The 12,079-nt window shown below is 27.9% G+C and overlaps 1 protein-coding gene across 4 annotated transcripts; it reads right to left on the bottom strand.

The window, feature by feature from the left end:
• Positions 1-4,624, bottom strand: LOC126835433 (uncharacterized). Of its 4 annotated transcripts, XM_050568013.1 has the most exons (13): positions 4,553-4,567; positions 4,257-4,296; positions 3,923-4,005; positions 3,271-3,334; positions 3,165-3,197; positions 3,050-3,079; positions 2,794-2,853; positions 2,491-2,520; positions 2,389-2,418; positions 2,191-2,238; positions 1,757-1,786; positions 884-973; positions 1-318 (listed from the first exon to the last, which is right to left on the bottom strand). In XM_050568013.1, the coding sequence occupies exons 4-13, from the start codon at positions 3,326-3,328 to the stop codon at positions 83-85; spliced, it is 645 nt and encodes a 214-aa protein (XP_050423970.1). In that variant the 5' UTR covers positions 3,329-3,334; positions 3,923-4,005; positions 4,257-4,296; positions 4,553-4,567; the 3' UTR covers positions 1-82. The 4 variants fall into 4 exon arrangements, with proteins under 4 accessions (XP_050423970.1, XP_050423969.1, XP_050423971.1 ...); XM_050568012.1 differs by lacking the exon at positions 3,923-4,005 and having other exon boundaries at positions 4,553-4,621; XM_050568014.1 differs by lacking the exons at positions 2,389-2,418; positions 3,923-4,005 and having other exon boundaries at positions 4,553-4,624.
• Positions 4,625-12,079: the final 7,455 nt, after the last annotated feature.

Raw genomic sequence — 12,079 nt, forward strand, 5'->3', positions numbered from 1 at the left:
TAACAGAAGTACTTTATAATTTATTCATTATTTATTAAAATAAACCTGAGAGTATAAAAATGATTTATCCCTATTTAGTTTATCATAGCTGATTAACTATGTTAACCTCTTTACGTTGATGGTTTTCGTTGCTTACAAGATATATTTCAAACCCAAACTGTTTGTATGACTTAGTACTGCGGTCTACAGCACCTAAGACACAAGTATTATCAGCGGCAACCGTAGCTGTTTTTGTGTATGAAGCTGGAAATTTTGTACTCAGGAACAATCCTATGATTCGACATGTCTGGATAAAACTGATATTTGGTTCCCTTTGACCTAATAAAATGGTTTTCAAACATCAGTCAAATTTGGATTGCTATACAGAAAAAAAAAATACATAGTTGGACAAACTAATATTAAGGCTAATCTTATATCTTCATTCCAGAACAAAAGTGTATTGAGTCACAAAATGTAAACTTTACAGGAGAGAGAAAAATAAAATTATTCATTGATAAATTAATGTCTAACCAACTAATTACCTAAAATAAATTAACTTAGATGGACTTATTTAAGAATCCAAACGTCGTATAAGTTAGATATTTAGGCAGTACATAGAACGTGCAATTTAAAGCTAGGTGAACCAAAAAACCAGAAAATTAAATTTTTTTACTTATTACACTTTTGCTTTTAGGTACGAATACTAACCTAATAAATAAATGTAATGATGGAATAAGTAATGAATAGTTGGTTAAACTAAGTATATAGTCGCTTTAACTAAAAAACTAGTTGGATGATTTATTTATTTCCACTTTAAATTTATTGCGGTAACTGAAGTTTTTGTTGGTCCAAATATGCATTTTCTCTGTGTAACCACTAGTTTTCTTATTAGTTTATTATTTACACAATATATTGAGGATTAACATTTTTAAAGCTTGTCTAATTTTAGATCTTCTCTCAGTTCCAAGTTCATTCACACTTTTTCGGCCCTCAACTGCAACAAACCATTTTATAACCCAAGTAAATTTAAAAAATGCAAATTAAATTATTTAAAAAACACTATTTGAATAAACAAATTATTCCAATACATTTTTATTGGAAATATACATTTACCTAGTGTAAATTTCAATTAAGTAATTTGAAAAATTGATTATTTTTTCAATCGATTAGATTATTTATTAAACAATAAATATTGGTACCAGGGTACTAGAACACACGTGTTTATTTCCACCACGGTTGCTATGACCCTGGTACACACAATTTATTGTGTTGCTTGGTTTATATTAAATAATATAAATACACATTTCACGCATAGTACCCTAGTACTTTTTCTTAATAAAATAACATTCTAAACAAATTGAGTTCATTCTAAACAAATTTAGTTTTTAATAGGTTAAGCTATTCTGACGATTATGCGTTTCATATAAACTATCATCCGCTACAGCTGCTGAGCAATGCATAGCAAAGGTCATTAACATAGGACCCTGGTTACTTTGAAAGTGCGACAGTGGCGGCCGTCAATTTACAATGTATATTAATTGTACTTTATACAAATAAAATCGTTATGGTTATACGAAACTGTAATGCTAATACGTATCCACAATTCAGTGTTTTTCTTTTGCTTAAGACGTCAATCGAAATTAACTCTATCGAATGGGTACCGATAACCGTTAATTATGTATTACGTTGTGGAAGGCTGGATTGACTTATAATACATTTTGATTGATCATCTAGATTTCAAGAGCTATTTATGACTGTTGAAAAAAACCGTAATTACCTAGTTCATAAACGAAACCCACAGGAAGATCTGTAACAAAAATATAAAAAAATAGGTAATAAATAATTCTACAGTTAGTGAATTTTTTTTTTTAAATTGATCTACGTGTAACAGTCACTCTAAAACCGAAATTACTCAAGCTAATCGATCAATTTAGAACACTTAATTTAATTTCTAGTAGCCACATTTAAATTAATGATATGAAAGTCATCATATTAAATGATCATCGACATTATTTAAAATACATTTAACTTTATGGCTATCAAACCATAAATGTTTTTAATTACAGGTGTTCCTTGGTTTTTGTGGTTCACCCCGAAGAGATCCCTATGATTCCAGATTGACTAGTAGCGCTAGGCGTTTTAAATTACAATTTAATTTTAACTATCAGTATTGTAAAGTGTTTGGGAAAATATGTTAAATGTTATAATTACCTGTGCCGTGGATTAGTTCTGATTGCATTCTAGTCTGCAATACGTACTCTAAACATATAAAATAACATACATTTTAATATACATCTATTGTTATGAAATAATTAATATGCATATGATTTTTTTCATAATTTAAAAAATATTGCATAAGACGTGTGTATTACACAGTGTAATGCATTATTAATATAAAATATGATTTACGGCGAACAGGGTCGTTATTGATATTATGTTCTGAAATCAAAATGAAAAAATGTTATGCTTGGGAATAACCAACAACTATTTGAAAATATTTTCAGATATTACCAGGCAGTGCAAACATAAAAGCCATTTCCTCTGAAAATAGGATAACAGAAATGTAATTTTAAACGATATTGGACTTAATTTCATGATCTATTATAAATTAAAAGGAGGAAGTCAAGGTAGAAAATACACGTTTAATAATAATAACTAAGTTAAACTTACAAAAAATATTAAATGGTTTAAATGTAATATTTTTATCACTCATAAAGTTCTATTGATAGGTTGTTTTTGCAATTATTGTATCATTTCAAAAACATTCCTTCTGCTAGCAGGCTTAATCAGTTATATTACAAAAATTATAATTACTCATTGTAAATTCAAGTACATCATTACTAACGAGTCTTTTAATCATAGTCCAAATTTCATCTGAAATAGTCAAAGAATTGATTAGTTATGTTAAAAATATATTAAAAAATGTTTATAATAGTTTGCGTTAAGGAGCTATTAATTATAAAAAAAAAATATAGAGACTTTAGCTCATAATTTATAAACTATCTTAATGACAGGCGAGTATAACAAAACAGTTATATTCAGTGTATTAATAATTTTGATTATATCTTACTGTCTATACAAAGCCAGTCAATGATTATATCTGTAATAAATCATTTGAAGATTATGCATAAAATTGTAAAGCTTAAAAACATGAAAAAGTATTTTGTAAACAAAATTGTACTGACTTGTAGTTTCAACTACGCTTACATAATTGTTAGCTGTAAAAAAAAGTTAAATATTGAATTTTTTTTAACTACCTTGAGTAGGCACGTGGAAAAACGAAATATATACCTTCAACTGCCAACAAACTTAAAAAGAGACATGATAATAACACTAAGAAAAATTTCATTTTTACCTGCAATTATAACAATAAACATAAAAATATGTTATATTAGACGAAGGCGGCAAAAAGTTGCTCTAGGTGCAATTGAAGATTGTTGGAGGCTATTTCTGAGTTTTCGTGAGAGAAAAAAGTGACTTTGACATTAGCGTATTCGGCTACTGTTGTGTTTGGGAAAATAGGCTGATCTACCAAAAACATATTAAGAAATAGTGGAGCGACAATGGCTCCTCGAGAAACCCTAGCTTTTATTTTTGAGCACGACAAAATAGATGAGCGGTACCGGATGGCAAAGTGGCAATCGATGAAGTAGTGCAAGAATGGCAGGTAGAAGATACGGGAGGAATGTTTTTTTTTAGTTTTAAGAGAAAGCAAATTGGGTGTAGGGGATATTTTAGCTGAGCAAGCAAGTGGGTAGAGTCGTTTAAGAATAATTTTTTCAAAAACTTTGGGAAAGAACGGAGGGAGACTTATATCAAGATGGAACTTTAGTTATTCCTATCCTTTAATTTACTTATGTAAAGTAACGCAACTAAGAGTTTGTTTCATTATTTCGTTATTCTAAATAATTTTTAATGCAAAATTGAATATGTTTTGTTATACCTCCTCTCTAAGATCCACCCTTCAGTGTAGTTCTCAAAACTTCAGTCTAAAACTGGGCTCAAAAGTTAATATTTTCTTTTTTTCTATGGAAAATAGCTTATGTTATGTTGATGTATTTTATTGTATACTAATAAGTGCTATACCTATTCTACACAAGCTTAAAGTTATTGAACTGCAATTAAAAGTGTTATAGCATGTGGTACCTATTTTTAAGTTTAAAAATTAAGTTTTGATTGTGGGAATTCTTTATTGGTTTTAAATGGCAAATGCTCAAATTGTTTAACTTTTATCTTTTAAGATATTATGCAATACTTCTTCTATAAAATGGACTTACCATAAGTGTAAATGACCTTTTGGTTTAAAGTTATCGCAAGCTAGATGCATAAATACAAAATAAGAAAATTAGAAAACTTAATAAAAATGTACTAAAAACGTTAATAAAAAGCTCATCAGTAAATATGTGCTATAATGTACTATTAAAAATACTGATCATTCAAATAAAGTATTTAAATTGTAACCTATTTTAAATGCAAACTATTTTAATACTAGACTTATTTTTCCTTAAAATACGCGTTTAAAATATATTTAAATAAATTTTGGCCATATTTTATTAAAAACGTTCATACTTACAACTACTAAACTTTGATAGTACTACTCAAAATGTATTTTTAATCGCAGCTATGTATCAAAAACTAAAAAAAATAAAATAAAACAGAGTAAAATAACCATTATTGTAAAACATGTATACAGCACCGTCTAGACTGTAAGTAAACAAAGCTAAAAATAAAATAAAAATGTTATAGCATGTATACAAATTTTCAAACGGATATGTTAAAAAACAGAATAAGAATTTAATTTTGAGTATTTGTTTGGTTAATCCTGAAAAGTTGCAAAAAACGAGATACGACGCTTTTCGTTGGGGCAGTCGATATAATGGCGGGCCTGCGTGCATCTATAATATGTTATGTGATAGAATTATTTAATGATAATTGAAAATTATTATAACATGTTACAAAATACTTCTAATAATCATAACGATTACTCTACAAGTTGCATGCAAGATTTTTAAGAAAATAATTCACTTATGATGTAACATAGGGTGAATGTAGAATTCAAAAATAAGGGCTAGAAAAAAAATTTTCTTCAAGTGTTATACAAAACAATAGCCTTAGATTTTATATGTATAGTGAAAACAACATATATTATAATATTTCATATTAAAACAAAAATTATAGCCTATAAAAATACACTTTTAATGCACACAATTCAAGTACACAAGAGAAAAGCTTTAACACCAATAGCCCCCACCCAAAGCATCCCCCCTTATATCTGCCTTGAAATAAAAAAATAAATATTATAATTTAATTTGCATATTAAATTTTAGTTAAAATATCTGTGTTGTACAAAAATCAACGATATGTTTTCATAAAATATAGTATTTTTCTCAGTGATTGTTACAATGTAAACAAACTACAAATACCTGTTGGAATTATACTGCCTTAAGTTTTAGCACAATACGAGCGGCCATATAATATCAATAATTTTTTTACAGGTATAATAGTTTTTTTTCGAACACAGGTGTTCTTTTAAACTTACACTATGTGTTTTAATTAAAAAATTTTATCTGAATGTATAAACATAATAATTATTTTGGAAAATAATATAATTGGGAGTTGTGATATTTAATCTTTGTATTTTCACGTTTTACTTTGGTATTTTAAGTATTTTATTGTGATACCTGGGTCTACAATGCAAGACAATAAATAGTTCGAACATTTAAGTACACAAATAACTTAACAAAATATATTTGAAACCAACTTGTTTACGAAAAAACAACAATATTTCTATAATAGTTGTTGTTGTAATATATAATGTTAAAACTTATTTATGTATGGTAACCTGCAGTTGATTGACATTAATTTTTTATTACAACATTTTTTTTGAAAAAAAAAACTGGTTTTCAGTAAGATAAAAAATAAAATTATAAAATTAAGTTGTAAAATATTATAATGTAAGAAAATTAATTGCTAACATCTTGTGAAAACATAAGGTTAAAATAAAATGTAAAACGCTTGTTAAATGCATATTATAATAATGATTAAACTTATAAGGGTTCTGCATACCTAAAAATGCCTTTTGAGTGTATACTCAAAAGGCATTTTTAGGTCAAATTTTAAATAAATCACAACACCTCTAAGAATCGTATACTGATCATTTTTAACGACTTAAGAACATAGTTTACATAACTATGACTCTAAAAAATAAAAAAATAAAAATAGAAAAAATCATTATGATTACTCTACGATTGGCCACAATTCCTATCAAACACTTAACCTTTAGGACAAAAAACCTAAATCTAATATAATCTATTAAACTCAAATTAGATTTACGCGTTTAAAATTTAATCATAGCTGTTATTATATTGTAATATAGTAATGTTGTGACACTCCTGTAATGAAACACTTCTAAACTTTTAAAGCTTTATGGAAAACATAATTAACTCTTTTATAATTTTTAAAAAGTTAAAACATTGTTTTGGATATTTTCCGTACTAAAAAAATACTAATAATTGTCTAATTTCGCGTCATACACTTGATATGAACCGCCACCGCGAATATAATTGCAGTTGTGATAATTGAGCTTTGTTGTTTTGTATTTTTGACTACAACATAAATTATAATATTTAATAATTAATCGAATGCAGCGCTCTAGGGTAGGAGCATATTGGGTTAAGTGATGAAATCAATTTCAAAACAACGCTAGTTTAACGCACACAGCTTTCCTCCTGTGCCGACTGACGGCTAAAGTGTCCTCTGCACCACGTTATGCCCTTAATTCATTTTATTATATCAATATTTCTAAAAAAATAAATGTATTAGTTGGGTTCGTTATTTATAATATGTATTGAATACAAATTTAAAAATTCATCGATAACAATTATTCCAACATCAGGGTTCTACAATGCTTTTGTATTTATATTATACATTATTGTATTATAACGTAGTCTTGTCATCAAAAACCAGTGCCGGGAACATAGGGGTAGTTACACTATAAGGTCATTCCCCTTGTGTGCTTATGGACTTGTAAAAAAAAAAAAAAATTCTTCAATGCAAGAACATCAATAGTTGAAATATTTAAAAAACAAAATACTTTTAATGTTATCTATTCCATTTTATTTGTATTGTACTGTGTTAAAGCATGTTTACAAAATCAAAATCAAGCTATTTTTAAATAAATGTTATGTCAACTTTTTTGACCAATAATAAAAACATAACAATACGTATTTCAGTAAAATATGAGTTTTTAAAATGTTAACTTAGAAGATTGTATGAAATAACACCCATATGCATTAGTTATATAATAACGCTTTATGATAGTAATATATCTTTGAAATAATATAATCTATGAAGTATAAATAGTGTGTGTGAGATTGCTCTAATGAAAGTATATATAACAAAAATATTAATTTTATTGAGAATAAACGGTAATAATAAATTTAAACTATGGAGTACAAACGATTGAAACAAGAATCGTCCATCATTCCAACTAAATTTAACAAGACATTGTATGGGTGTTATTTGGTCCACTACGTTTTTGCAAAAAAAAACCAGTACAGTGGGGTTGGGGCATAGTTGGGTCGAAGCATAGTGGGGATGGGGAGGTCACAGGTTTACAGGAATTTTTAAATCTGAAAGTGATAAAATCACTTTCGAAAAAACGCTTTGATGCAAATCGGTAGTTAGCATTTTCAAGCCAGTACAGTCCAAACCAAGCACAGTATAAACCAGCAAAGTTAGAAAGTCTTAAATTGAGGTTCTGTATTTACAAATAAGCATCAAAGCGTTTATTTGAAAGTGATTTTATTCAATTTTATCACTTTTATTTAAAATAATTCCTGTAGACCGGTCACCACTCCGTCCCCTCGTTGCTTTGATTCCATTATGCCTATACTCTTCTATGTGGCGGTTTACACGAGAGGTGATCAAATGTATAATGTGCTGAATAAAGTGTGTTTTTTAAATTATCGATTCATAGATAGTGTTGACTTTTTTCTTGGTGAATTCATATAGTAGACTTAAGTGGGTTTAAAACAGTGGAAATAATGTTAGAGTAATAATAGAATTAAAAAAGATGAATTTATTAAACATTTATCAAACAAAACGACAGAACTTAAATGAAACCTTCTAACGTATTATCGATCATTACACTCAAATACACCTCATACCACCGATATCGATATTACTTTTCTCACTTCTTTTAATTTTTTTTTCATTACAAACAAATGGTCCGAAAAGTGACAAAATAAATGTATTAAAAAAAAATGTAAGGACTTAAGCTACTATTATTGAATATTGGTGAAGCAATGTGGATGGATGGGATGGATGGAAGAGGAGTAATGGTCTCGCCAAAGGACCAAAATAATCTGTATATTAAGCCAATACAAATTATGACTGAAAGTAATGAATCAATTTATAATATCGAGCAAAAACATTTTATTATGCAGTAGATTAATTTATTTGACAATTTTGATATTAGTGTGGCACGCAAAAAAAATATTTAAATGTAATAACAGAGGTACTTCATTATTTATTAAAATAAACCCGAACAATAGAAATTATTTATGTTAACCTATAAGCGCCTGTCAATTGCCCTTTTTAAAAATGGACCTATGCCACTCTCTTCGTGAAAATGGTATTGATTGTTTACAAATTTTATCCAACGCCCAACTTTTGTGCAACACATTATTACTATCTGTAAATGACGTAAGACACAAACACCATTTACAACATCAGCATTTGTTATGTACTTTGTTGTTGGAAATTTTGTACTCGTGAATATTCCCATCATTCGACATATGAGTTTAAAATCCATATTGTGGTGTGCTGGTTCTAAAGAAAAAGTTTTCAAATGTTAGCTAAATTTAGCTTGCTGCACGGATAAACAAATACATATTTGGACAAACTTAAGTTAAGGCTAATCTCATATCCTCACCCAAGAGAAAAAGTGTATTGAGTCACAAAATGTAAATTTTACAGGAGAGAAAAAAATAAAATTATATTTATTATCCGATTATGCATTTTTTCCGTGTAACCACTAGTTTTTAAATTAGTTAGTTATTTACTATTATTTATATCGGCCAATAAATCTGATAATGCTTGTTTAAATATCATCCTTCGATCAACTCCAAGAGTATAAACACTTTTGTAATCTTCACCTGAAAATTCAATGAATGTGTAAAACAAAGTGTAAATAATTTGTTAAGTGTTTATATTAAGGAAATTTCGTAACCTCAATAAACACGGTGGAATTTCAAAATTACAAATTACATTATTCGAAAAACGAACATTTAACAAACACACAAATCGTTAATGTATGTTTTTATTGGAATTATACGTGTACGTGTGTTGGAATTATAAATGTCAAAAAGTTTTTGTGATATTTGATTATAGTAGTATAGATATGCAGCAACTACAATTACTGGTATAATTTTTCACTTACAATAAAAATGGCAATTGGAATAATTATTGGACACAAATTTCGATTAATGAATACAAGCTATTCTACTAGCTAATATTAGTTTTTATTAAAATAACTAAAAAAAAAAAGAAGACTAATTCTTGTTGTTTAATATTTGTATGTTAGATATAAATGGGTCGCTATACCCATTTATATCTAAATTTAGAAGTTAAAACATGTAACGTCATACGTGTAAGTTTAAAAGTTCAACGAAAGTACTATTTTTATGCGCTCTGTTGGGGATACATTTTTTTGAACGTTAAAATATAAAGCGTTTAAATGAACGTAAAGTTGTTGTACAAATATTTGTATTATGTTATGTTTAGTTAATTATTAACTTGTAAATTGACCGTTTTCATTTTAACAGTTTATTCTCATTACTTTACGGAAACCTGGATTGACTTAAAATAAATATCGAATGACCATCTGGATTTTAAGCGCTATTTACGACTGTCGGATAAAGCGTAATTACCAAGAACTGCAACCTCAGCGGCAGTTTTGCCTGGAAAAAATACATAAAAATATGCAATAAATATTTGTTCGGTTATTGAATATGAGTATTTTATTAGATCTAAATATAACTAAAATTTTAAAATAAGATAACTTAGGCCAATTAATTCACTTAATTTTTTTAAAAAATTACTTTAATTATTAAATTTATTGAGCCATTATTAAAAAAGTCAACCTTGCCCAAACACTCCGCGCTAGAATGTGATTTTTTTAAGAAAAAGTTTTTCGGCCGAGTCTGCAACCACGAAAGAGCATTTACATGTCTCGTTGAAGTACCGAGATAAATGTAGAGTAGTAGTGGAATTATAAATAATGATATAGTATATTAAGAAGCAGTAACAAGCTAGTATCTAAGGTGGCTAGTATATTAAAACATCAAGTTTCTGGCTAATATTGTAGTTTTTAATATCTGGCTTAAAACAATTCATAGAGAATTTCGGCCCTTACACTATTTTGAATTTATCATTTAGTTCTAATTTAAACGTTTAACGTACAACATATCTCTTATCAGATAACAGCGTAACGCTTTTTTGGTAACACTTCTTTCGGTTATGTGCCAGAGCTAATTCCCACCCCTATCTCCTACCCCTATCTCCCATTTCCTATCTCCTACTCTCTATCTTCTACCCCTATCTCTTACCCCTACCACTCACCCACTACCTCCCACCCCATCTTCTACCCCCTATCTCCCACCGATATACTGATTCGTTATGCATATAACGTTATGCTTTTTTCGTTACGCTTTTTTTCGGTTATGTACCACAGCTAATTCCCAACCCCAACCCCATTCCCACAACCAACCTCATCTTCATCCCAATTTCTTTTTTGATAACGCTTTTTTCGGTTATGTACCAGAGCTAAGACATGTAAATGTCAAAAGTGCTACAGTCCTATACGTAAAACGTGTAGATAAATTATCTAATAAGAAAGATATAAATGATTATGGCGGCCGATAAGATTTTACGAAATTTGCATTATTTTATTTATTTTTCATTTTCAATTACTATTGTACTCTTTTTTAGTCAGTCTAAACATAACGATTAATTAACTAGAGTACACCTATAGACGGTTAAAACTCATAAAAAAATATATTAGTAAAGAATTTTGGTTTACATCACTCTGTTGCACACAATTCCGTTTATGATTCAGTAATTTTATTCAACAACGGAGTGAAGTAACTTATTGTTTGTGAAAATGGTCATATTCGTTCAATTAAAACTCATACAATTGGTTGAACGATAAGTTTGAAAAATTGGTATTCACAAATTAAAATAAGTATAGTGCATACGTTTAAAAACTATTTTTCATAACTTTTTAAAGTAAAACGGTGTGTGAAACAGTTATATTAATGACCCGAAACTTAAACTATCAGTTTTGTAAAGGGTATGTGTAAAATATGTTGAATTTTATAACTACCTGAGCCTTCGAGTACTATTCCTTGCAGTTGATGCTCCAATGAGTACTCTAAAATTTAACAAAAAACACATTTTTATATTTGTCTAATGTCCATTGTTATGGCAAAATTAATATGCATTTGTGTTTTCTTATAATTTAAAAACTAATCTAAAAGCTTTGTGTAATATACTAGTAATATGAAATATGAATTACGGTAAAGTTCTACGCCATCCATTGGGTGGTCTGAAATTAAAACGATTAAATTTTATAATTATGAATAACAAACAACTGTATAAAAATATTTTCAATTATTACCAGATAATGCACACATATAAGTCAATTTCTCTGAAATTATGATTACAAAATTTTTGTTTTTAAACGATATTAAACTTAATTTCATGTTCCATTGTAAATTTAAAGGAGAAAGTCAAGGTATAAAATACACAATTAATAATAATAAGGAAGTTAAATTTAAAAATAAATACTGAGTGATTTAAATTTAATATTTTTATCACTCATAAATTTGGATTGATAAATTGTTTTTGCAATTATTGTAACATTACTTAATCGGTTTGGTTATAAAATAATAATTACTCATGGTAAGATCATTTAGTCCAACAATTTCTTTTATTTTGTTCCATAGGGTCCCTGAAATAAATAAATATTGCGTTAAAAAAAATCAAATGAAATTATAATGAGACATAATATGTATAAAAGTATTTCGAGTAGAAGTAT

This window comes from Adelges cooleyi, unplaced genomic scaffold, assembly GCF_023614345.1.
Source record: "Adelges cooleyi isolate 19-005CV unplaced genomic scaffold, UGA_ACOO_1.1 ACOO_flye_CR_arks_rails_tigmint_CR_PRNA_23, whole genome shotgun sequence".
In the NCBI taxonomy this organism is placed as follows: Eukaryota; Metazoa; Arthropoda; class Insecta; order Hemiptera; family Adelgidae; genus Adelges; species Adelges cooleyi.

Bases quoted from the DNA above. Each gene is read 5' to 3' on its own strand.
- LOC126835433 (XM_050568012.1), bottom strand. The intron at 2,854-3,049 runs GTAAGATATAAT...TGACTATTTCAG, and splicing joins TGACTGGCTTTGTATAGACA to ATGAAATTTGGACTATGATT. The intron at 1,787-2,190 runs GTAATTATAACA...TTTTTGTTACAG, and splicing joins AGAACTAATCCACGGCACAG to ATCTTCCTGTGGGTTTCGTT.